At 54.8% G+C, this 23,527-nt stretch overlaps 1 protein-coding gene across 1 annotated transcript; it reads left to right on the top strand.

Annotated features, from left to right (window-relative positions):
- The first annotated feature begins 11,851 nt into the window (after nucleotides 1-11,851).
- On the top strand, nucleotides 11,852-17,574 carry Edn2 (endothelin 2). Its single transcript, XM_005410587.2, has 5 exons — nucleotides 11,852-12,007; nucleotides 12,322-12,478; nucleotides 14,155-14,277; nucleotides 15,155-15,253; nucleotides 16,851-17,574. The coding sequence occupies exons 1-5, from the start codon at nucleotides 11,944-11,946 to the stop codon at nucleotides 16,942-16,944; spliced, it is 537 nt and encodes a 178-aa protein (XP_005410644.1). The 5' UTR covers nucleotides 11,852-11,943; the 3' UTR covers nucleotides 16,945-17,574.
- Nucleotides 17,575-23,527: the final 5,953 nt, after the last annotated feature.

Raw genomic sequence — 23,527 nt, 5'->3', positions numbered from 1 at the left:
AGGCAGTCTGGCGCTCCGCATGGTCGAGGTTTCCCAAAACAGGCCCTGGGGCGGGGGCATAGGGACTGTGAGAGACCTCAGCTCCGGAGCAGGGTGGGCTGGGGTGGATTCTGCACCACCTTCCGGCCTCAGTTACCCCATCTGCCAAGGAGGGATGTGCCAGACAGATCTGTAAGAAGGCGGTCGGAGATATCACGCCCAATCCTCACATCTATGCTATTAGAAAGATGCTATTATCATCCCCAGCTCAAAGATGGGGAAACTGAGCCATGAGGAAGTTCAAGATCGGGAAACAGACAGGGGCACAGACTTGGTCCAGGTCACTGTTAAGCCACAGAGGGAGAACTCGAGCTGGGTTGTAAATTTTCAGAATCCGCCGGCACTGCTATAGTTCGTAGCTGGCGTGGCACGCAGCGGGGGTCCTCCGGGCCCTCTGCCCTCCGAGGGTTGAGACCTGGTCAGCCCTAGTCTGTCACTTCCGTCCGTCACTAACCTCCATTTCTTCCCCCAGTAGATGGTCCCAGCAGAAGGGGGCCCGCCGCAGGCTGTAGGGGAAATGACACGTGATGCCTGCTGTCTGGTTGGAGGGAAAAGAAAAAGGATTTGGGTCAACAGACACTGGAACCCCGTGCCTCACGGTTGCACAGGCACCGCCGAGGTAGAGAGGGGGCTGAGCTAGGGTCAGCACCTCCTGCCAGGCAGACCCATCCTGAGATGGGCCTCAAGGGCAGCCTCAGGGGACATGGGGTCTGCCCTTGTTAGAGCTGGAGAATGAGGCAGATAGAAGGTCCCTACTAAGCTCCCTCTGCCGCCCACAGCTCTTTCCCATTGCAGCCTAATTTCAGAGAATGTGGAGCTCTTCAGCGTGGTGGGGGGTCAGCTTCATCCTCTCCCTGAGTTGTCAAAAATGAGGTGGTTGGTGGATGGCCTTCTACTCAGGTGCAGCCATGGGGGGAGCAGCTCTTCCCCCAGCCGCCCTGGCACCTACTGGGCCCTGGAAGGCAGTGCCCTTGCCCCAGCCGCAAGTAGACCGAGGCCTCCACTGTGGATGCAAAGCCTCTTTCCCTGCTCCCCGCTTTCTTCAGGCCAGTCTGACCTCAGGGAAAGGTCAGGTCTTGTGAAGGGAGAGACTGCAGCAAGGCACTTGTCTGCATGTGCCCCCGCCTCAGACCCTTGGGATCTGGCCTCCAGTCTCCCGCCCCATGGGCGCCCAGGCTGTTCTGCCCAGCTCCTACGCTACTCCATGCCATTCTTCTGCCAGGAATGTCCTCTCTCTGCCATGGTGGCTTCAGGTCTCCCTTCCTCCAGGAAGCCCTCCAGAGCCTCAGGCAGGATGCTGCTCATTCCTTGAGAGCCTGTAGCTTCCTCTCTGACCTTCCATTCCCATCATCACTGAGCTCAGCACAGGGCACATCCTGGCCCTGAGGCTCAGCACCTTCATCCCTAGGCCCTGTCTCCTAGCTCCCTATCCTAGGCAAGTACTGATACCTCTGAGGGGTCCTTTCCCCACATCCTTGCTGAGCCAAGAACTCCAGCTCCAGCTCCAGGTCTGACACAGGGTGTACTCTGCTGCATGACAGCAGGAGCATAGCCTTGGGCCTAAGACTCATGTGTTCTGTTCCTGGCTGTGTGATCTTGGGAAGCTGATACACCCTCTCTGAACCTTACTCCCAGGCCTTGGCCTGTCTATTTCCCAAGGCTGTTTGGAGGATCAAATGAATGAAGAAGGCAAGGAGAGTGCTTGGCACGTGAGCACTGCTCCCCACACAGCTGTCATTATCACTGGGTCATTATTACAGACTGCTCTTGTGCCTGAGGCTTGGATCTGAAGGCTGGGCGGCAGGCGGGCAGCGGGTGATGAACTCAGAAGCAGCCACAGCCCCTGGCTGACTCAGGCTGAGGAGATCCCAGGAAAAGTGGTTGCTTTAATGGTAAGCCTGAGGCAGCCGGGCTCTGCTTTCTCCTTCCCACCCCTAAGTTTGTTCAAACCGAGGCCACCAGAGCCTCCCAGCCCACTCAGATCCTTGAATCAGATGAGATAAAGGACCCTCCCTTGGGGGGTCCACTCTGCTGGCTGCTGTATGACCTTGGTAACCCTCAGCCTGTCTGAACCAGCCTGGGTGTGCTGGACAGAGGTGGGCAGTGGCCTTACAAGGTTCCCTGGCTCATCTTCCAGGCAGAAGTGTGGGATGGGGGTACCCACACCTCCGAGCCCCACTGTTTCTCCCCAGTAGCCGGCCCGCAGTGTGGTGGGAGCCAGACAGCACCAAGTGGCCCTATACAACACCATCTGCCTCCTCAAGAGCCTGGCGATATTGTTTTTATTTGATACACTGGGAAACTGAGGGCCAGAGACCAGAGGGTTCTCACCCAAGGCACACAGCCAGTAGTAGCTACCGTGGCCCATGTAGCTACCGCCAGGGTAATCAAGCTGGCTGGTGATGACTGGAGGCTGTCTCCCTCCTCCACTTACCTCTACCCAGCACCAGCTGGGTGCCAGGCTTAGATGAGAATCATCAGCTATGAGATCTTCACATAGATTCATAGGGCAGAAAAGAAGCAAAGCTCGGACAGCTGGCTTGCCCGCCCCAGGTTGCATAACATAGGAGTAGAGTGAGATTTTGTCCCCACATCTGTGCTCTGTCCCCTGTCCTACCCAGATGCCTCCCCTGCTGGGCAGGGTTTTGAGATGACAGAGGCCAGGCCTTGGGGAGCCCAAAAGACCCCTGGCTCTGGTGATCAAGAAGGCGTGTGTGTGTCCTGCCTGGGCCCACCAGGCTGGCCTGTGCCGGTAGCTCCTTGCCAGGCCAAGAGGAAAGCGTGAGGTCACTGGACCAAGCCAGCTCCCTGTCTGATCTTGCCGCCATGACTCAGCCCTGCCTTGCTGAACCTCCCCTTCCTGGGGGACCCCGACAATGGCCTGGACTGCCCTGCTGCCCGCCCGCCGCTTGGGGCCTCCCTCCCTGAGTCACATGCAACTCCCCACCCAGCACAGCGCGTAAACAGCCTCCTCCTCTACCCCAGGCTCCTGGGGTTCCCACTGCTAAGGGCCCAAGGCCAGGCTGAGGGATGGGGATTCCCCTGATGACCCCAGAAGCAGACCCCAAAGCCAATCCCCTGGACCTGCTTTTGGGGACTTTCTGGCCTTGACAGGAAAATCCAAATTGAGCTTGAGAGCTCAAGGCAAGAGCTCTGGCTGATCGGAATTCAAATCCCAGATTCTCCCTTGCCAGATGGGTGACCTTAGATAAGATACTGTTTTCTCACCTGGACAATAAGGGTTAAAGAATAAGTTTCCCCCCATGAAGATTGGTGCCAAGAGAGGTGCCAAGAGGTGCCAAGAGAGTGGCTAAGAGGACAGGCCGTGAAGCAGGCAGACCTGGATTCAAGTGAATGAGCCACTTTACCTCTCTGAGCCTCAGGCTCTCATCTGTAAAGTGGGAATAATAGTGAGTGACTTGTGCTGCGAGGAGTACATGTGATAATACACAAAAGGTTCCCTAGAGTGTCTGGCACATGGGAAGTGCTCAGTGAACAGGAGCTTAAGGTACTGGGCACATGGTGGGCCCAGCTTGGTTTCAGTGAAGAAGGGGAGATGGAGAGTAGGTGGTATGTCTGGTTCCTCCATTGGTGGTCTAGGATGGTACCCCGGTCAGAGAAGCGTTCTGTAGGTGCGGAAGCCCTGGAGCACCCTCTGCAGGCCAAGCACTGAACTTCCTGAGGTGGAGGCAGAAGACTCTGGGGAGGTTTTTCCGGCTTTCTCCAGCCCTACACTTTACAAAGCACCCACAGAACCCCTCCCACCATGGAGGGCAAAGCAGATGCTCAGACAGGAGAAGGGGCTTGGCTGCAGCTCAGTGGCAAGCTGAACCCACTTCTGTGGCTCCATGCCTCCCAGGGCCCAGGATACCCTCACTCCCCAGCTGCAGAGAAGGTGGCTCTCTGAGCAACACATAGCACTCCTCTGCCCACTAAAGGTTCAAGCAAACCCAGACACCTGGTTTCCCAAACTCACTGGCAACAGAGCTGCACCTGCTATTAGTATTTTCCTTGGAACATAGACCAGAAATGCAGAGCTGCCTGGCCTTCCGCCATGAATCCTTTGTGTTGCCTGATGATGCTTAAGAGGTAGCTCCCAAAACTGAGACGCCCAGCAGACTGCATAGGGACGGCTGAGGAACACAGGCCCCAGGAGATGAACTTCAGTGACCTCCCGTTTCATGTGTATTGAGCATATGGTTCAGAGGAGGAAAGAGGGTTTAGGGGAGGTCGCGTGGGTGATTAAGGGCAGGAAGACTGGAGCAGCACCAATTCTGGAGTCATATATGCTTGGCTAAACCCCCAACATTCCGGGACAAGCTCCTCAGCCTCTCAAAATCTGAACAGGGGTGAATTGCTATACCTCAGGGGTTATTGCCATAAAGATTCAGTAAGGACAAGATGATGACCATGCTCTGTCATTAGGTATAATTAGTAATGACCCTGGCTACCACTGATCTAGCTCTTTCACATGCAGTCCTCACCAGGGACATGTTGGCATGACTGTGGGCACTTTACAGAGGGGGATATTGGGATCTGAAGAAAGAGCAAAGGGCGTGTGCCATGAGAAGTGAGTCTTAGAGCCAAACCTAGTTCAGTCTAATACCAAAATGAGAGCCCTCAGCCACCAGCTTGCCCTCAACAAGCCACGAGATAAGGCCGGGCAGTGGGGCTGTAAGGAGACCTATGTGGGTGCTCAGAAGTGGGTACACCTCATGTTTGGCCTGGAGTTAGGAAACTTCCTGGGGGAGATATTATTTGTGACTGAAGGACCAGCAAAATAAATCAAGTAGGATCAGAAAGGATGAGAAGAGTCACGTGCACAGATGCACGGAGACAAAAAAGACAGCTCTGTATTCAGGGATGGCCGGCCCCATGGTCTGGTGGGGTTAAAGCCTCAAGCACCCAGGTCAGATCTGAGAGGATGAGACTGGAAAGATAGCTCAGCATCAGATCCCAAGCAGGCCTGATGTTAGCATGGGCATTTGACCCTGGGGAGACCCTTCACCCTGATGCCAGGCTGTGTCCTGACCAGAGTTCCAGCTGAGGTCTAGTTTTTATAGGAAAATGGCTCACAAATCTCAAAATGTTTCTTGTCCAGTGTGACTCTGTATACTGTGCCAAAGCAAATGTGGGTGACCAAAGCCAGCCAGGGTGACTGCTTGTCTTAGAAGAACTGGGTAACCCAGAACAAGGGAGAAACCACTCATGGGGCTCTGGTCCTTGATATAAAGATGGTTCAACTCCAGTAATACCCAATACACACATACACACACACACACACACACACAGAGAGAGAGAGAAAGAGAGAGAGAGAGAGAGAGAGAGAGAGAGAGGAGCAGAGAGACATACATATTACTCCCTTCTAGGAGTGCATGCACACCAGGAGGCCCACATGCATTCCACCACAGCCCACAGCAAGGATGAGAAGGCTTGGGTTGGACAAAAGAAACTTCCTGCACCAAAGCTTCCATTGCTCTGCCCCCAAAGCTCCCCAGCAGCTGTCAGGTGGGATTTTTTTCCCTTTAGATGACTTTTACAGATGTGACTTCTGACACTTAGGAAGGTTCAGTTATGGTGTGCCCTTGGTCACATGGCCGATAAACAATAGAATCAGACTGGCCTACCCAAATCTGCTCTATCTCTGGCCTAGTCCGGTGCTAAGCCCTCATCTGTACCAGGTTGAGGGATGTGAGGGGATTTGAGCCTGAGTCACAGGGCTTTGAACTAGCAGCCTCAGAGGTTCCAGAGGTGGGCTGGTGGCTGACTCACCCCCACACCCTAAGCCCGCCCCAGGCAGTAGCTTCAGCTCCTGACTGCCCCACCTGCCAGAGTCCAGCTGTGTCTCTCCTGGGTCACTTATGGGCGGGAAGGCCAAGGCCCTTAGGCAAGGAGGTATCCCAGGCACGCCTCTTCTCAGGAATGCCTAATATCATAATGGGAACTCCAGCTTTGCCTGCCTGCTGGGCATCCAGTTCTCCTGGTGATGCACTAAACACTTATTTTTAGCTGACACAGAATTCTAGAATGAAGCGCTGTACTTCTATGTGGCCCGGCCTCCTAGTGCCTCACTCCTTCCCAGAGGGGAAAGGCGGCCTGCTAGTGGGGCTCTGGGTGCGCCTCGAAAAACATGGGTTCTAGGCAACAGAGTAGGTGTGGCTGAAAACTACTGCATGTCTTGGCTGGTGGTGGTGATGGGATGGAGGGGAAGACCAGGGTTCCAGACCCTCTAAGTACAGGGGGCTAGACCTCAAAAAGTTGTCCAGAACCGTGGGTCTCTAATATCCAGGCCTAGCAGGGGACCTCTGGTGGCTAGTTCTCCTTCTCAAGCCTGGGTTCTTCATCTGGATATAGAGCCAATGGCTTTCCATTTCTGGATTCCTGTCTGATATTTTTCTTAAAGATTATGTCAGATCTTCACTACTTTTAAAGTTGATATCAGACAGAAAAAAGAACCTGGGCCCCCTCAACAGAAGGAGTATCTATGCCAAGACACAGGCTTTGTCTGGTGAGAAGCCATTCTGTTGTGCTCCACTTCTCCCCTGCCTTGGACATGGACCCGTGCCCAGGTGCTGGACTGGGGATCCCAGAGAAGACTGTGCATCAATGAGCTCATCATCTGGTGGAGGGGTAGACCTCTCCCTAGGAAACAGCCAGATAATGTCTCTAGGAAGAGCATAACTTGCTAGGCAAAGCTCTTCAAGCCTTGGTCCTTCTGATCTCTCTCATCTCATCTCTTATGAAGAAGGATGGGCAGATCAGAGGCCAGTTGGGTAGCCATATGGATAGGAGGATGCATAAAAGGTTAGATAACAGTAGATAGAGGATGGATGGATGAGCAGGTAGACAGATGGAGAATGACTGTATAGTCAGGGTGTAAAGCTGTTGGTCCCACCGTACATGAATATAACAGGAAAAGTCCCAGTCCTGCCTTGTGTGTCATTATGTGAGTAAGTTGCATCCTTTGGGGCTTCATCTGTGATGAGAATTATGAGCCCAGCCTCCAGATTGGTTTGGGGATCCAGTGAAATAAGAACAGACCGTCGATGCCAGTGTAAGTGTTGTGGCCAAACCTTAGCCTTCTTGGGCACGGGCCACATGCTGTGTTTTGTGTTCAGGGACACAGAAAAAGAGACTGGCCTCTGCTTCTGGGCTCCTGGACTTTCCAAAGGTCTATGGAACTCTGCCTGGTTCAAGCAGGGAGGTGTCCTTGGAGAAGAGCTGCTGTGGAGGGCTCGCTAAAGGCTGAGGAATCAGGAAAGCATATTGGGGATACACAGGGCTCAGGCCTGCTCTCTAATCCTGGCCCTGCCACTTCCTAGCTGTCTGACATTGGGCAAGTCATTTAGCCTCTCTGAGCCTTGGTTTTCATAGGTACTAATTACAGTACTCATGCCGTGGATATGTTGTGACATTTAATAAGCCAATAATGCATGTAAGTCACCTAGCACAGGGCTTGGAATATAATAAGTACTCAATAAAGGCTCACATACCCTCTACTCTTAAAAGTCTCAGAGGAGATCCAGGCCCTTAACACCAAGAGAGACCTCAAAACCTTGGAGTCGAAAGACATCCATCCAAAATGCTGAGTCCCTAAGTTGATTTTCCTATTTCAAAATGTCCAAGACTCACATGGCCATTTGCCCTGGGTGCTTTGACTTAACATCTGTTTTCAGCTAAAATTCCAACATTTCCGTGGGCCTCGATGACCCTGTTCTGATTATTCTTAGATTAATCACAAACAAAGCACATGAATTATTCCTTTAAAGTACAATTTATGTGGGAAATATAAATCTTCCCAAATGGGCCGAGGTGGAGGGAGGGGGAGAACCAACATGAGATGTCCTTCGAAGAGGCCATGAGGATCAGGGAGCCAACCCACAGGGCTGAGGCCGCCCTTGCAGAGGCTCAGCGTGAGGATGATAATGTGGGTGGTGGCAGGCCTTGTGGGCTCAGGGTGAGCTGTGGCTGACGGCAGGAGGCCCAGACCTCTCACCAGAAAGAGAACGAGTGGCCCCTCGACACAAAGAGGAGCAGCCCAACCTGTAGCTGTGAGGACAGGTAGTGATCAAACATCTGACCCCTACTGCAAGTCCCTAAGCCCCCAGCCCAGGCCGGCTCCAAGGTCAGTGCCTTCCTAGTCTATCATTGCCCACAAGCTCCCAACCTCTCTTCCCAGCTCCTCCCTCTGCTAAGTCGTAGGCATGGTATGTGCCTACAACCGAGACACTGTGTCCCTTCCATCAGGGCTGCAAGCAGAACTTCCTGAATGCTGGCAAGGCTAGGAGCCCATGGGGAAATGACTGGTTTTCAGAGGTAAGAGAGCAAAAGACCCCAAACTGAGAGCGAGAGCATGCAGCCAGTCGGGTTCCAATGCCACAGGCAGAGCTGAAATCACCTTTACCATCAGTGGGAAGGCAGGATGACTGAGGCCAGGGAAAAGACAAGACTTGCCCAGGGCCACACACTCACAGCAGAAGAGCTGGGACCATGCGTCCTGGTCCAGGGCTTCGCCAGCAGCAGTAGGCACCTGCATAGTATTTATGGCTGGTAGATGGCTGCTTGATGGTACCATCTTTCCCCTTAGTGCAAGAATCACAAAGGGAGCTTTGGGGTGCACAGAGAGATAGCCCAGACTCATCCCAATGCCCTGGCCTTTCTGCCAGTGGGATCCCTCTGATATCTTTTCCCAAAGGGATCCAGGATCCCAGCACAGCTGGGCCCTGGAAGAGTCTCCCACTGGTGTGTGGAAAGGGTGGAGCTAGATTAGGAACTGAGAGAAGGTGCCCAGCCCTATTTCTGTCTTGAGCAAGTCGAGCCTCCCCTAGGGCCCCAGTTACCTACTGCACAGGAGTGAAGACCAGAGGGGACTTCTACAAGGCAGTTCCTAGCATCTTGCCCAAAAAACACACTTCACCTGCCCTCTTCTGCCAATCTTTCCTCCCCATAAGTCTCTCTTTCTCAAACTTGGCTGGTGCCAGACCCAGGAGTCCTCATTTGTGTGTGAAACAGTTGCCTCTGAATTCTGACAAATTCTGACAGGATCACCTTTGGTGATTCTGTGCCCTCTCTGCAGCCTTTAGAAACACAGGCTGGGGCTGGGGATTTAGCTCAGTGGCACAGCACCTGCCCGGCAAGTGCAAGGTCGTGAGTTTGTTTCCTGGTACCGGAAAAGACCAAAAAAATAAAGAAACACAGGCAGGTAACAGGGGTTTGGGTGCAGCAGGGCAGGCAGTTGGGCCAGTTGTGGGGGCTGGAACAGTGGGGTCAGAGGGACAGGCCAGAGAGCAATGGCAGGGACATGCAGCCAGGCCACCTAGAAGGCACAAGGAGAGTGTACAGGCCCAACAAGAAGGGGCCCAAGCTAAGAGATCCAGGGCGCTGGGCTGGCTATTTTTAACTCAGCTTAATTTTCTCTACCTGGAAACCAACAGCGGGGTAGCGCTGTTCCAGGAAGGGCTTCACCCCGAGACCCTGCTCGCTCAGGTTCCTGGGGAGGCCTCTCCATTTCACAGGAGCCCTCCTCGCCCAGCTGGAGCCCAGCGTGCGGAAGGGCGGAAACCGGAGCTGGGCCCTGTGTGTGGCTCCTCTGCTGACCCTGCACGGCCTGGGCAGCAGCCTCTGCCCTGTCGTCATCCTCCTTTCCTGCCAGGGAGGGATCCTGTCTCTGGCCTGTTTAATTCTTCTATTATGTTCCCCAGACTCACAGCCTCTGGTTCCCTATTGTCCCAGGCAGGCGTTTTGCATCTGTGTAAAGATTAGACACGTTAGAACCGTGCCTCTGACTCCCTATGGTCTTTCTCTTTTACTTTCTCCAATCCGAGGTCTCTCTCGCGCTCAAGCTGTGCTCTGCTTCCTTGTTCTCGGGCTCTCTCCCTGCTTGTCTTTATCTGCCTCCGTTTGTTTTCCTCTCCACCCTGACCCCCTCCTTCTCCCCAGGCCCTGCTTTTGCTGCTTTCTTTTTTTTCCGCCTCAGTAGTTTGCATCTCCCCCCTCCAGCCCTGCTTACGTCTGTATTCATCCCCCCTAATAGAAATGACTGGGAGCATTGCTCACCTCATTCCAGAAATGTTCTTCTGAATTCTTAGAGAAGCACAACATGGGAGAGGGCAGTGTGCCCCACAGGGGGAGTCTCTTGCGGTTTGCCTGAGAGACCAAGATCAGGCTCTTAGGGTGGCTCAGCATGTGCCAGCTGCATGCTTGTGTGGCTCTGCTCCTCTCTGAGCCTCCTGGAGGGCAGGCGTGACTGACACCGGATGGTCAGGGCTGCCTTCTGGGTGGCCACGAGGAGCAGTCGAAGGTGTGCTGAGCACACAGTAGGTGCTCAGCAAGTGTTTATTCTCATTCCCACTGTGTCTGGCCTCACCGTGAGGGAAGGAGGAGGATGAGGATGAAGCTGGTCCCCTGTGGGTTTGGCCCCAGGTTACCAGGCTCACACATACACACATGCCCTCGGGTGCACCCTGGGAAGAAGCATAATTACCCGTCCCTTGTAGTCACCTGCTTTCCTTCATGAATACCTACTATGGAAACTGAAGATGCTGAATATAGGAAGGAAAAACTTGGTGCCTGGCCCCACCATTAAAAGCAGACCTGTTGTGATTCATCCCACTCCCACAGGGAGCACGGCAGCCCTCCTACTGTGCACAGGGCCACAGTGGGCCTCAGGAGTGCCAGGGGATAGGCCCAATGTCAGGAGTCAGGCAGTCCTGGGAATTCTGGGAAAAGAGAAGATCTTCCCTGTCAGCCTAGAGAAGAAATCTCCTAAAAGACACCTTAGAGATGGACTCTGAGCCAGGCCTGGCAGGCGCAGAGAGTCTGCCAGCTCCCCAGGCTGCTCAGCTCAGTGTCCGTGCATCCGTTTGTCTCCAGCAGGGCTTCTGGACCAACACAATGACCAGGACTGGAATGTCAATCCCCAGCAAGTGCCCTCCCCCTGCCTTGCCTTTGGTTGCCGCCTCCCTCTTTTGCATGAAGCAGCCACTGCAGTGAGCCAAGTGGCCTGTCCCAAGTGGGAGACTCACAGAGGCATCTTTCTAGAAAGTACTCTGGAGCCTCCTTTGTCTCAAGGGAGGCTGTGAGCCACACAGCACAGGAAACATTCTCTTTTGGCCTTTTTGCAGGTAGGGAACCTGAGGACCAGGGTGGATCTCCTTGGCCATAGCTGCACCGCTAAATAGCTTCCAGAAGAGACCAGAAGCCCTGCTCTGGGCCCTGAGGTGGTGGAAGAGGAGCGGGTGGGCAGCACTTCCTGGGGAAAATGAGCATGAGACAGCCCCAGGCTGGTCAGAGGTTAGGTGTGAGCTGTGTCCTTCACTGAGGGAAGCAGGCCCAGAGAGGGCTCTGACTCGCCCAAGGCTGCATAGCCTTGAATGGGCCTTTCACCACCCACACAGCACAGGGGCATCCTCAGCCTGGCTGGCATTGACCAGGCAGGAGGAATCTCTGTGAAGGAGAGGTGGAGGCTTTGCTCATGAGGCCTTCCCCTGGAACTCAGCTCCTGACTAGGCCTGTGGAGCAGCACCAGGAGAGTGGGAGAGGGGGCCTGGGAAAATTTGGGGGTGTCTTGGGGAAACAGGGATGGGAGAGTTCCCTGGAGGCTGCAGAAGAGCCTCAGGACTCCCAGAGGTGCTTCTGGCACAGAGGGAGGAGCGAAGACTTCCCCCTCCCCCCTCCCCGCAGAGTCTAGGGCGGGCCAGGCACCAGGGAGGAGGCGGTGTCCCTGGCTCAGGGCCCAAGGTGCAGCCAGGCGGGTGGGGTGGACCAGCAGGGGCGGGGCACAGTGCCTGGTGTTATAAGAGGCAGCCAGGGCACGGAGGCAATGAGCTACCAGCTCGGCTTAGCAGCGGGACACTGGCAACAGGCACTCCCTGCTCAGGTCCAGCACTGCGCTGTATCACCGCTATGGTCTCCACGCTCGCGGCCTGGTGCTCCATCGCTCTAGCTCTGCTCGTGGTCCTGCATGAAGGTGAGCTGCCCTGGCCTCACCTGCTGCTCCAACCTCTGGGTCCTCCCATCAGTACGGTCCGTTGAGGAGGACCAGTGGGAGCTGGTGCGGCTGTGGTGGGTGCTGTGCAAATGCACAGGTGCCACAGGCTCAGGGCGGCCGCTGGCCCTTCCCATGGGGCCGCAGGGCTTCCCCGGGCTGGCCCAGAGCTCCTGAGCAGTGAGAGTGCCAACTTCCTCAATCCTGCAGGAGGAGGAGCCTGGCAGGTCCCCTACCCCTGACCAGCTGGGGGACCTGACCACCTCTCCGCCTCTCTCTCCTTCCTGTGCATGCAGGGAAGGGCCAGGCTACCGCCACCCTGAAGCAGCCGGGGCTCTCATCCAGGGCCCGGGGCACCCACCTGAGGTTCCGCCGTTGCTCCTGCAGCTCCTGGCTTGACAAGGAATGTGTCTACTTCTGCCACCTGGACATCATCTGGGTAAACACTCCTGGGTGAGCATCCGTGGGGCCAGATGGGAGCTACAAGGGTGGGGGCAGTGGAAAGGCTACTGGTTTGCTGGGGAGCCTCTGGTCCAGTCCAGGGCCTGCAGATGGAGACATTGGGCTAACAGCAATAGTGATTAGTTATTGCTTCGACTCTCATGGGAGCTGCCAGTTAGAGGGCTGCTTCCTGCGAATATAGTATTCACAATGGTCTGGTAAGAAAGTGCTGCCTTCACTTTCCAGATCAGGGTTCTGAGGCTTAAAGTAATTGGTGACTTCCCTAAGATGGATCACACAGAAAAGTGGTCGCTCCATCCTAGGCCTGTGGATGTCAGGGCACACGCCAGCTGGGCCAAGGTGCCTCGGGAAAGACTAATACGATTAATGAGCACACCCGTGTTTTGACTGTGCCAGGCTCTGGGCCAAGTGCTGCATGTGCATATCATCCCCTGTGCTCCCAGCCTCCCCATGAAGCAGGTCGTCCCCAAGTGACTGATGAGGAGCTTGCCCTGGGTTACCCAGCTGAGCCCTGGCAGGAGCCAGGTGCTATCTTCTCTGCCTGCACCCGTGCTGCCTCCGGGTCTCTGCATACCTCAAACTGAGAGAGAGAGAGAGCAAGCGAGAGAGAGAGAAAGAGAGAGAGAGAGAGAGAATGTATTTCCTTTCCCAAATTGCATAAGGCAAGAGAAAGCCAGCACGTAAGCATGTATGGAGCTAATCTGCATCCAAACACTCTCAGGGCGGGAACTCTGCCAGTCCCTGCGTGCTGGGTCTACCTGGAGTCACCACAACTCCACTACACCGTCTAAAATTAGCTCTGTCACTCAAAGGCGCTGGTCTGACTTGCCTTGGGGACCTTGCCTTGTCCCTGGCCATCTTGTCAGATTAAATCTGAAATTAACCAAACACACACACACACACACACACACACACACACACACACACGTGTTCAGGCACAAACCATTTTTAAGTTAGAGCTCTAAGACATGTTGACCACTCCTCCAGGCAAGAGGTGCCCAGGTAGGGCAGCTCTGCCATGAGCCTTTGTGGTCGCTTCTATGAGACAGAGGCTCTTCCCTTCCTCCAAGGTAGATGGCAGACTCTGAGAACAAGGGGACCAGCCTGGTTGCATGGGCTGAACTTCCTATCTAGGAGGGGACGAGGGCTGGGAAGACATCCCAGTTCCTGGATACTGGTGGGACCATGCAAATCCTACCCCTTCCTCGCCACGCTGGGAGCATTCCCTGAGCCCCTGCTGAGCCAGTGCCCAGAGCCAGGGAGGGGCAGGGAATTGTCCAGGTCGACCCAGGCACTTGTGGCAGGACTTTTGACTTTGGTGGTGGGACTTTTTGAGGCCAGAGGCTGGTCACCATTTACTGACATTCTGGTGGCATGATTGGCTGTCTGTCTCAGTACGCAGCAAGGGCAGTCCCTGCTCTCCAATGGCCATGGTTTAGCTAATCCTCTCCTTCTCTTTCTCTCTTCCTTCCTCTCACACTCTGTCTCTCTCTGCCTTTGTCTCTCTGTCTCTCTCTGCCTCTGCATCTCTGTGTCTCTGTCTCTCTGTGTCTGTGTCTGTATCTCTCTGTATGTCTCTGTGTCTCTGTCTCTTTCCGTGTTTCTGTCTCTCTCTCTGTCTCCCCCCGCCGCCCCACACCACTACCTTGCTGGCTGCCTGCCCACAGACAGACAGCTCCTTACGGCCTGGGAAACCCGCCAAGACGCCGGCGCCGCTCCCTGCCAAAGCGCTGCGAGTGCTCCAGCTCCAGGGATCCTGTCTGTGCCACCTTTTGCCATCGAAGACCCAGGTAGGAGGACACCCAGCTTGCAGGGGTCAGAGGGGCTGCTAGGCTGAGCCCATCCTGGGAGCGGTATGTCTGGGAGGTCAGCAGAAGAGCTCATTGGGAGCAGGCAGTGTCCTCAGGCCCATAGATGGCTCTGGACCACAGGCCTATTCCTGCCTAAGGGACTCAGCACCCCTGAGTGCCTCCCTCTGCCAGTACTGGGACCTCCAGGAACACTCACACCCTCATTCCTGGGCAGGATGGGTGCTCCTGAGGGGAAACTAGGCAGCCCAGGCCCAGGGAGGGTGCAGGACTCGGGTCTAGCTCCCACTCAGCTTTGGATTCCAGCCCGACACTTGGGAACTTCCAAGCTCACACAAAGGAAAACTCACTTGTGGAGTTGGGAAGCTATGACCCCCTGCTGGGGCAAGGGGAGGGGAGCCTCACTGAGCCTCCTCACTTCCTGGGCCTCTGGTTCCCATCTGTGGAAGAGGTGGAGATTCTGTTTCTTCCCTCCTTCACTTGGGCTCAGCGTGAAAGCTGGAGCTGGCTTCCCAAGTCCCAAGCTCCAGTTCCCACGCTCATTTACAAGAAACACCCTATGTGGGCCTCAAGCCGTGGCTCCACTCTTGCCTCAGTTTCCCCGCAGCTGCAGCTGGCTGGATTCTGGGAAGACCAGCCGCTCAGCCGCCTCTTTTGGAGGCTAAGAACACATTCCCGGTAGCTCAGCTTTCCTCAGTCCCCACCCTGCCCGGGAGAGGAAGGGTGCCAGGTGCACGGGGTGAAAATGGATCTGCTCCCAAGGGTGGGTGGGGTAGGGTAGGGGCTGGGCTGGGCCTGCAGCCAGGTGGCTCCAGGGCCCGGACAACCCCTTACTTGGGCCCTATTGCCATTTATTCAGGGCTGAAGCTGTGACAGTCCCGAGCAACCAGCCCCCCGCAGCTGTGTTACAGACTGGCAAGACGCAGACCACAGATGGTGTGCTCCTCCAGAGGCTGAGGTGAGAGGCACCTGCACTGATTGAGCACTTCCTGTATACCTTGCACATTTGCTTTATTCTCCATGTCAGACCGGAAGGGGTCTTCATGGTCCTTCCAAGAGAATTGAGGCTCAGAGAGGCAAAGCCACTTGCTCAAAGTCATACAACGTTCATGGCACCTGAGTGACTCCAGAGTCTATGCTTGTAACGACTATGCTCTTACTTAGCTCTGGACTTGTTTGTTCACTCTTTTAGAGGGCTTGAGGGAAGGACCACAGTTGTTCATTCAGGCTCTACTGAATCAAGCACCTCCCTGGAGCTCGGGCTCACAGGGGCCAACTGCCCGGCCTGCTCCCTCCTCACTCCCCAGACCGGAAATCTTCCCTGGTGGCCTTGCTGTGGCTCATCTCAAGGCTTGGCACCGGAAATGCCTATAGATATTTGTCCAGTCGGGGCTGGGGATTTAGCTCAGCGGCAAAGCGCCTGCCTGGCAAGCGCAAGGTCGTGAGTTCGGTTCCTGGTACCAGAGAAAAACCAAAAAAAAAAAAAAACCACAAAACAAGATATTTGTCCAATCAGTCTTAAGAACTGAAGCCCCAGCCTGGCCTTGTAGCAGAGTGGCCCAGGATGAAGCTTTGGGAGCAGGGACGGACTGATGTGAACCTAGCCCTGCTGCAAACATGCTGTGGGACCTCCGGCTGTACTTCAGGTCCCTATTTTGAAGCAGGGAAACAGCAGCATTGGTCCCACAAGGTGGTTGTGCGGTGAACTATGTTGAAGTCCAGGAAGCATGCTGAGCAGGCCTGCCCCCCCCACCGCCGAGAGCGCCAGGCGTCTTCACCATCCAGCCTCTGTCTCTAGCGCTCCTTAGGGCTGGACAGTGCTGGGGCCCAGTGTGCTCCTCAGGGGTTCCCATCTTTGGGAAGAAAAGACAGGATAGTGGGATGGGCAGGACCCACCCCAGGTACATACACAGAACTGTCTGAGGGTAGAAGAGGTCAGGCTGACTCTGCAGGTGCACAGCACTTAGAGTGTATAGAGAGCTAGCTCTGCCAACTGTGTGCTTGTCTGCACTGCGGTTCAGGCCTGTTTTGTATTTCATAGCCTGAGAAACGGTCTCAGAGAGGTTGTGTCCCTACTCACGTTCCAATAGGTAGGGGCCAAAGCCAGCCTTTAACTCCCAGGCCTGTACCCTTCTACCCAGGAATGGGGTGCTTGGATATTGCCCGAGTCACGGCCAGGTGCTCGGCTGGGTTCAGCGTGTCTGGGCTGAGCCATCTGAGGACTGGGCAGATGTGAGCAGGTGTAGTCTGGCGAGGGGGACGTGGACACTTGTGCAAGGTGTGAAGAGGAAGGGCAGGTGATGGATGCCACGTGGGCTGTCTCGGTCGTCCAGTCATTGTGGCAGCTTTTGGTCTTAAACGTCAGCTCTCTCAAAGTCCCCCTGGGCAGCTTCTAGACCTGGGCTGGTCTGCTCCTTACATGAAGACCTTGCTTTCAGGCTGTGGCCACCCTCTGACCCAAGACAGTCCGAGGCCCCATCACCCCTTCCTCCCCTGGGAGCTCCTGGGCGGTCTGTATCTCCTGAGGTACTCAGTTGATCCTTCTCCATCTCCAGGGACATTTCTACCGCCAAGATCCACTTTGCTAGGCGACAGCAGGAGGCAACAAGAGAGTCCAGGCCTGCACACTCCAGGAGGAGGAAAAGATAGCTCCATGAGTTGCAGGAGTACTGAGAAAGAAGCCCACCTGCCTTGCGATGGGAGGAGACGGGCAGCTCATGGGAGACCATCTGCCTGTCTCCTGGCCTAGCCACCCAGATCCATTTGCTGGGATTGGCACAAGCTCTGGCCTCCAATCCCTGTGGAGGGAGCCTTGCTCAGAGCAGCTCCATGCCATCTCACTGCCCAGGAGAGCTTTCAGTTCCCGAGTGGCGGGGCAGACCCTGGTGCTGGCTACTGGCCACAGCCCTGCCAGAAGGAACTGCGTGGAGCAATGGTGAACTTGGAGGCCCTGTCCTGAGGATTGTCTGGTCTGCTGAGCTACAATACAAGAGCCACCACATAGCAGGGCATGCTCATTTCTAAGCCAGTCCTGGAGGCTGGCCAGCCCCAGGTGTCCTGGCTGGTTCCCATCTGCCCTCTCTAACTGCCCCTTCCCTTCCTTGCGCCCTCCTGCCCTTGGGACCTTGTTGGTGAGAAGAGCCTGTTCTGCTTCATACATCTGTATATAACTTATTTGTGCTAAGGCCTTTGAGAATCTCAATTATTTATTTTAATGTATTTTTTTAGATCCTTGATTATTTACCTGAGCATGTGTTTGTAATAAACAGAGAAGTGGTATTCTGGTGTTTTGCCTGCACTGAACAGAAGTGGGAGGCTCCTCTCAAGAAAAGGCCACCAGGATGTTAGAAGGACACAGAAAGGGGAGGAAAAGGCCCCGGGTTGGCGGCTGGAGCCCCACATTCTGCTCTCCCCTTTGCTAGGCTACTTTGGTTACCAACCTGCCCTCTCTGGGCTTTTGCCTACCATGCACTTACGCAGTCATGTGCAGCTATGACATCAGGATTCTGGGACTTATGTTCCCACCAGGCTAGAAAGCAGAGGCCAATCCTTCCCCAAGAGCATACTGGAAAAAGCTGAGACTTTGAAAGTGTGGAGAACAACTTCTGTTCAGGTGCCCTGTCCCTACCAGGGCTGACTGGGAGGCCCCGAGCAAATCTCTCGGGTGAGGAAGAGTACCATGTGGGTTCCAAGGCTGTGTGTGGTCTGGAACTGTCTTCTCCTTGGGTCTTGGACTGGGTCCTGCTGGAGTTTGACTCTTCCCAGACTCCAGAAGCCCAGGGCTCTAGCACTGGGGTAATGAGTCCTACTAGAACCCAAGACATAGCTTATCTGGGTCCCAGGGACAACTTGCAACCTGACCACTCCTGATGGCAGCTGCCTGGATCCACAACCCCTCTTCCTAACCAACTCCTGTGAGTAGGCCATGCCCTTTTCCCATGGCCAGCCTGTCCTGAAATGGCAAGCTATGACTTGAGCCAGCACTTGGGAAATATTTATGGACTAACAGATAGTTATTTACATACTCCTCTCACCCTGCTTTGTCCATAAAACCAGTCCTGAAAGAATAACATGTTAGCATGTGTTGAGCTCCTGCTGTACACTGGCATGCTGTGTACTTTATCAGATTAACTCATTTTATCCTCACAATAATCCTGTGATGCAGGTACTTTTATTACCCTCATCTTACAGATGAGGAAAATGATGCACAGAGGAGGCAAATGATTTTCCTCAGGCTACACAGTAAGCCGGTGATGGTGTCAGCATTGGAAGCCAGCTCTTCTGGCTCTAAAATCTGCAGTACGTTTGTGCATAATAAATATTTGTGGACTGAATTCATAGATCATCACTACAGCTTGCCCTTGAGCAAATCTCTTTCTTTTCTGAGCCTCAGTATTTTTCATCTAGAAAATGGAAAGCAACTCACAGGGCTGGTGCAATCACTGAGCAGGTAAGTTATAGTGTCAGGCTGAGCCTGGAAAGAGGCAGAGGCTGTCTGCCAGGCTGCCAGTGGTGATTACATAACACATAGGAGAGGGACAGAGCCAAGCAACCTGCGGGGAGGGAGAGACCGGGGTTTGCTGGGGTGGAGAAAGGACCCTGCACAAAGGTGGCACTCTTGTCCCTTCAAAACATGAGCATGGCTCAGATAAGTAGAGAGAAAATAGGGAGGCATCCCAGGCTAGGGAAGGGGCAGTAAGGGCATAACAGTAGGAGTGGCAGAGGAGCTTCCTCTGGAGGAGGCCCACAAGGCCAAAGCAGAAGCCAGAAGAATGGTGAGAGATGAAGCCAGAGAAGCCTCAAAGGGTGAGGAGCTGGGCTTTCTCTTGTAGGCCACAGGGAGCCATGAAAGGTCTGTGAGCAGCTGGGGACCTGGTCAAAGCTGGGCTTTGGAAATGTGTTCTGAGAGCTAAGAGTAAGTGAGGAGTCACGCACCCAGGGAAACAAAGTCACAGCCCATGCTGGTCTGCTGCAGTGGGGCTGGGCCAGCCCTTTCCTGCCCACCCTAGCCCAGGATGAAAACACACCCGCACATTCCAGCTAAGTCTGATCATGGGAGGAAGTGTCACTCCCTGGCATCCAAGCATCCCGTTCAAAGTGGTCTCTTCTCCTTGGAAGCCCAAAAGCAGCCAGCCCCGGCCTGGCATGGCAGCCTCAGGGCCGCAGCTGGAAGGAGACCTGGCCCAGGTGTGAGGGTCCTGGCAAGAGTGTGCAGGAGGCCCTGGAAAGCAGGCGCTCACAGATCTTGGCACAGGCTCCACGGCCTGTTCAGGGTTCAGATGTCGGTGGCCTCAGAAACTGAGCAGTGGTGATGATCAGAGGGGAGAGGAGGCAGGTCCCGGCAAGGGCAACACCCAGGGCCTTAGGTCTACAGTCCTGGGAAACAGGGCCCACATTGCAGGGTCCCATCTGGCCTCCTCCAGCCCCACCTCTGTTCACAGGACAAATAATTTGCAGGGCCAAGGGTCATGTGTGTGCAAAGCCTGCGGCTGCTTCTAGACCATATTCCAGTCAGCGGGGACCTGGCAAGGGACAGTGGGGCTGAGGGACCAGAGTCCAGGACCGAGCAGAGAAAACTGTGCGAGGAGCCATTGCCTGGTATGGTGCAGCCCTGGGGAGAAAGTTTGGGTTGTGTGGAACAAAAATCTCCCCTCTCCCTGGCTGTTCAGTCAATATTTAAGTCCCTTCCAAGGCTCTTTGAGTCACGTTCTTTTTCTTTCTATTGGAGTCCCGGACAGAGACAGTCCCAAAGAGCATGACCCTGATTTACCCAGGTTACATGTGCGGAAGAAGCTGGGTCCCAGACCCGGCAGCCGGGAGCACATCCAGCGCTGGGGTTGGACTGGGCTCTTGACCACCTCTGCACACCCCTCACCAAAGAATGAGCCCCAAGAATATTCTCTCCCCCCACTCTTTCTCTCTCCCCCTCTGTCTCCTTCTTTCTCCTAATAGAGTCCAGGGTCAGCTCAGATATCATTTGCCTATTAAAGCCATAAATTCCTGGAACATGGCCATCCATTCATGCAGCAGTGATAACTAATTGCTTCTGAGGGAGACAGACTCTTGCAGGTCAAGAGGAGGACCATTCAAGAAAACACCTGAATAGGAAGATCACTTTAAGAGCTCCTGCTTAGTGAGAGCTTTCCATGCTCTCCACCTATTACCTCCTTGGTTCCTTATAGCAACCTTGTATAGCAAGCAATAATATCATTCTTATTCACATCCCATAGATGAAGTAAGTGGTAGGCTGGGCATGGCAGTACATATCTGTAGTCCCTGATACTGATACAGGGAGGCTAAGGCAAAAGAATCACTTCAGCCCAGGAGATCAAACCAGCCTGGGCAGCATAGCAAGACCTGTCTCTTAAAAACACAAATAATGTTGGCAGACAAGATAACTGAGACTCAGAGAGGTTCAGCATCTTGTTCAAAGTCACACAGCTTGATTATGTCTAAACCAGAATTTAAAACCCAGTATTCTAACTTCTAGGGGAAAATCACACTGAGAAGGAGCCCTGGGGAGGGGCCAACCATGGTGCTTTCCTGGAGGAAGTGGCAGGTAAGCCACGCTTGGAGGGAGTTGGTTAAGTGAAGGAAGAAGATAAAAAAAGAGGGTTCCAGGCAGAAGGAAGAGCATAGGTGAACCAAAGACTCCCTCCCAAGAAGGGAGCCACCCTCAGACCCCTGGATGACGTAAGGGGAGGGGAGCCGGGAAAGGCTGGAGGGTCAGAGAGGAATGGGCAGTGTGAGCCCCGGCACCTGTCTTGGGGTGGTGCTCTAGGCAGAGGACACCGACAGCAACCGTTGCCCCACTGTGCTGGAAATTCCCCTACCATCATGCTTTGCCCTGCTGGTCCCCACGCCACTGCCCTTCGAGTCCTCCAGGCTGGCAGGGAAACCAGGCAGAGAAAGGACAGCAGGTGGGGAGGGCTGTGAGCCAGAGGGATGGCAGTTAGCAGTTAAGGGTGGGTGGGGTTTGCACGTCTCCGGATGAGGGACAGTGCATCCCACAGCTGAGGCAGCCATGCCAGTGTGACTGGCCAGGGGAGTCCTGGGAGAGGCGGCTGGTCTGAGCAGCCAGGGCCCAGCTGGGAAGAGCACACAGGGCCAGGAATCGGACACTGAGTGATGGGGGCTGGTGAAGGTTGCTGAGCGAGGGAGGGCCAGCACAGGAGCTGGCCTGGAGCTGCTGGCTGATCACTGGCCCTCCCCAGGCCAGGGCTTCTGGCTCATAGGGGGCCCCAGCCCCTCTCAGAGGAGAGCAGAGTGTAGGCCTCGCCTTGGCCTGCCAGGGATCAGAGCCAAGAGCCCTCGGCAGCTCAGAAGGGGCCTTGTGCGGGCCCGCCAGGAGCCCAGGAAGAAGAATGCAGCCTAATTAATTCTCCGAAGCTCCCAGGGCCTCGCCTTGTGGAAGCAGCTGCCAGGACAGGCCTGCCAGGATGCCACCGGCCCAGCCTGTCGATCACTTGCTGCTGAAGCCAGGAGTACTGCAGGCTGGGAGCTGGGGGGCAGACTTGGGGACCAGCCCCTTGCCTCCGGGCACACACGTGCATCCAAAGCCCTTCAAGGCTAACACAGCAGTAGTGGTGAGAGCAACTGCCAACTGGCCTCGTGGCCCTGCCTGCTCACCGAGGCCCTCATCCTTACAAGCAGCAGTGGGATGAGAATGTGACTGTCTCTGCCTTGCAGAGGAGAAACTGAGGCTCAGAGAAGTGAACTGCCCTATCCAGGGCCGGGCAGTCAGACAGCATCCCAGGGAAGCTGGGGTTGGACCCAGGCCATCTTTGTCTGAAAAGTACTCACCATAAGCACCACGCTGGCCTGGCTCAGTGAGGGAAACTGAGGCCTGAGGAGGTGGGACACCTTTCCTAAGGACAATCTGTTAAGAAGGGGCCTGGGGACAGTGAATGGAGCAAGGACTGCCAGAAGGCAGGCCAAGCCCCGGGCCTAGCTTGCATGGCCTCTTCGTGTGGGGCTGTCCTCTCCCTCTTCAGTGGCTCACTGCTTCTGGGCAGGGAGGGCTGTAAGGAGTGATCCTGTATGCTTCAGTCACCTTTCTGTTACTGTAACAAAGGCTTGAGGTTATCCATTTTAAAAATGAAGACACTAACCCCAGCGCTTGGGAGGTGAGACAGCAGGGGAGATCACCAGAAGTTCCAGGCCAGCCTGCACCACAAAAGTGAGACCCTGTCTCAAACAAACAAACAAACAAACAAAAAAGACAAAGGAAGATTTATTTTAGCTCAGTTTTGGTGGTTTCAGCCCATGGTCGGTTGGGCCAGGGCTTTGGGCCTGTGCTGAGGCAGCACACCGTGGTGGAAGCAGCTGCGAAGGAAGCTGCTCAGCTCACGGGGGCTGAGAAGTGAAACAAGAGGGAAGTGGAGGAGCCGGCGTCCCACGCTCACCTTCAGGGCTGTGCACCCAGCAACCTAACTTTCTTCCAGTAGGTCCCACCTCCTAAAGCTTTCACCATCGCCCAACAAGTGCCACAGAACTGTGGAGACCACTGATCCACACTGTAGCACTATCTCTCTGGGCTCCCCACCCTCTGGTCCCAGTTCGGCCACCTAAGCCTGGTCCCAGAAACACAGTAACAGTGGGACCAGCCGGGTCCCAGGGTAGCTGCACTCTCGGAGCTGCCTCCTCCCCTCCACAGGCAGACCCAGCCCATGTGGCTCAGAGAGGCGAGGTGCTGGGCTCGAGCACAGCCTCACACCCAGGAAGCAGTGGAGTTAGGAAGGGCGCCTGAGTGACCAGAAGGCCAGACTCTGCCTGTGCCAGACTGCAGGCCAGAAGGAGGGCAGTGCAGCCATGTCACGTTCCCTCTGTCTCGATTTCCTTGTCTGCCATAGCGGGGATGAAAGGCCTGACCTTACAGAGTTATTCTGGAGTTCAATGATAGCAACCGACCCCCAAAAAGGTATTTAATGTGTGCCAGACACTGTTCTGAGTACTTTATTTGATTGAAAAATCATTTTTCTAATCAAAGCTTTATTCATGACTACATAGTATGTCGTTGTAAAAGTGTTTCATAATTATTTGTTACCCCATAGGTGCATATTTAACTTTGTCTGGTTTCCCACCAAGGTGCCACCCCAAAATATGCTCCTTTTACATTGGGATTGCTTTGAGCTAAAGGTAAATTAAGAAGGTGCTCAGGCAGGAAGAGCTCTTTGCCTTCCCTATCTGCATAAAGGCAGGACAGAAATGCTCCTTTGTGAAGGGGCTTCCC

Source organism: Chinchilla lanigera, unplaced genomic scaffold, assembly GCF_000276665.1.
Source record: "Chinchilla lanigera isolate Chin_1 unplaced genomic scaffold, ChiLan1.0 scaffold00136, whole genome shotgun sequence".
NCBI classification, from domain to species: Eukaryota; Metazoa; Chordata; class Mammalia; order Rodentia; family Chinchillidae; genus Chinchilla; species Chinchilla lanigera.
Note: the sequence above shows the minus strand (reverse complement) of the source record. Positions and strands in the feature narration are given on the sequence as shown.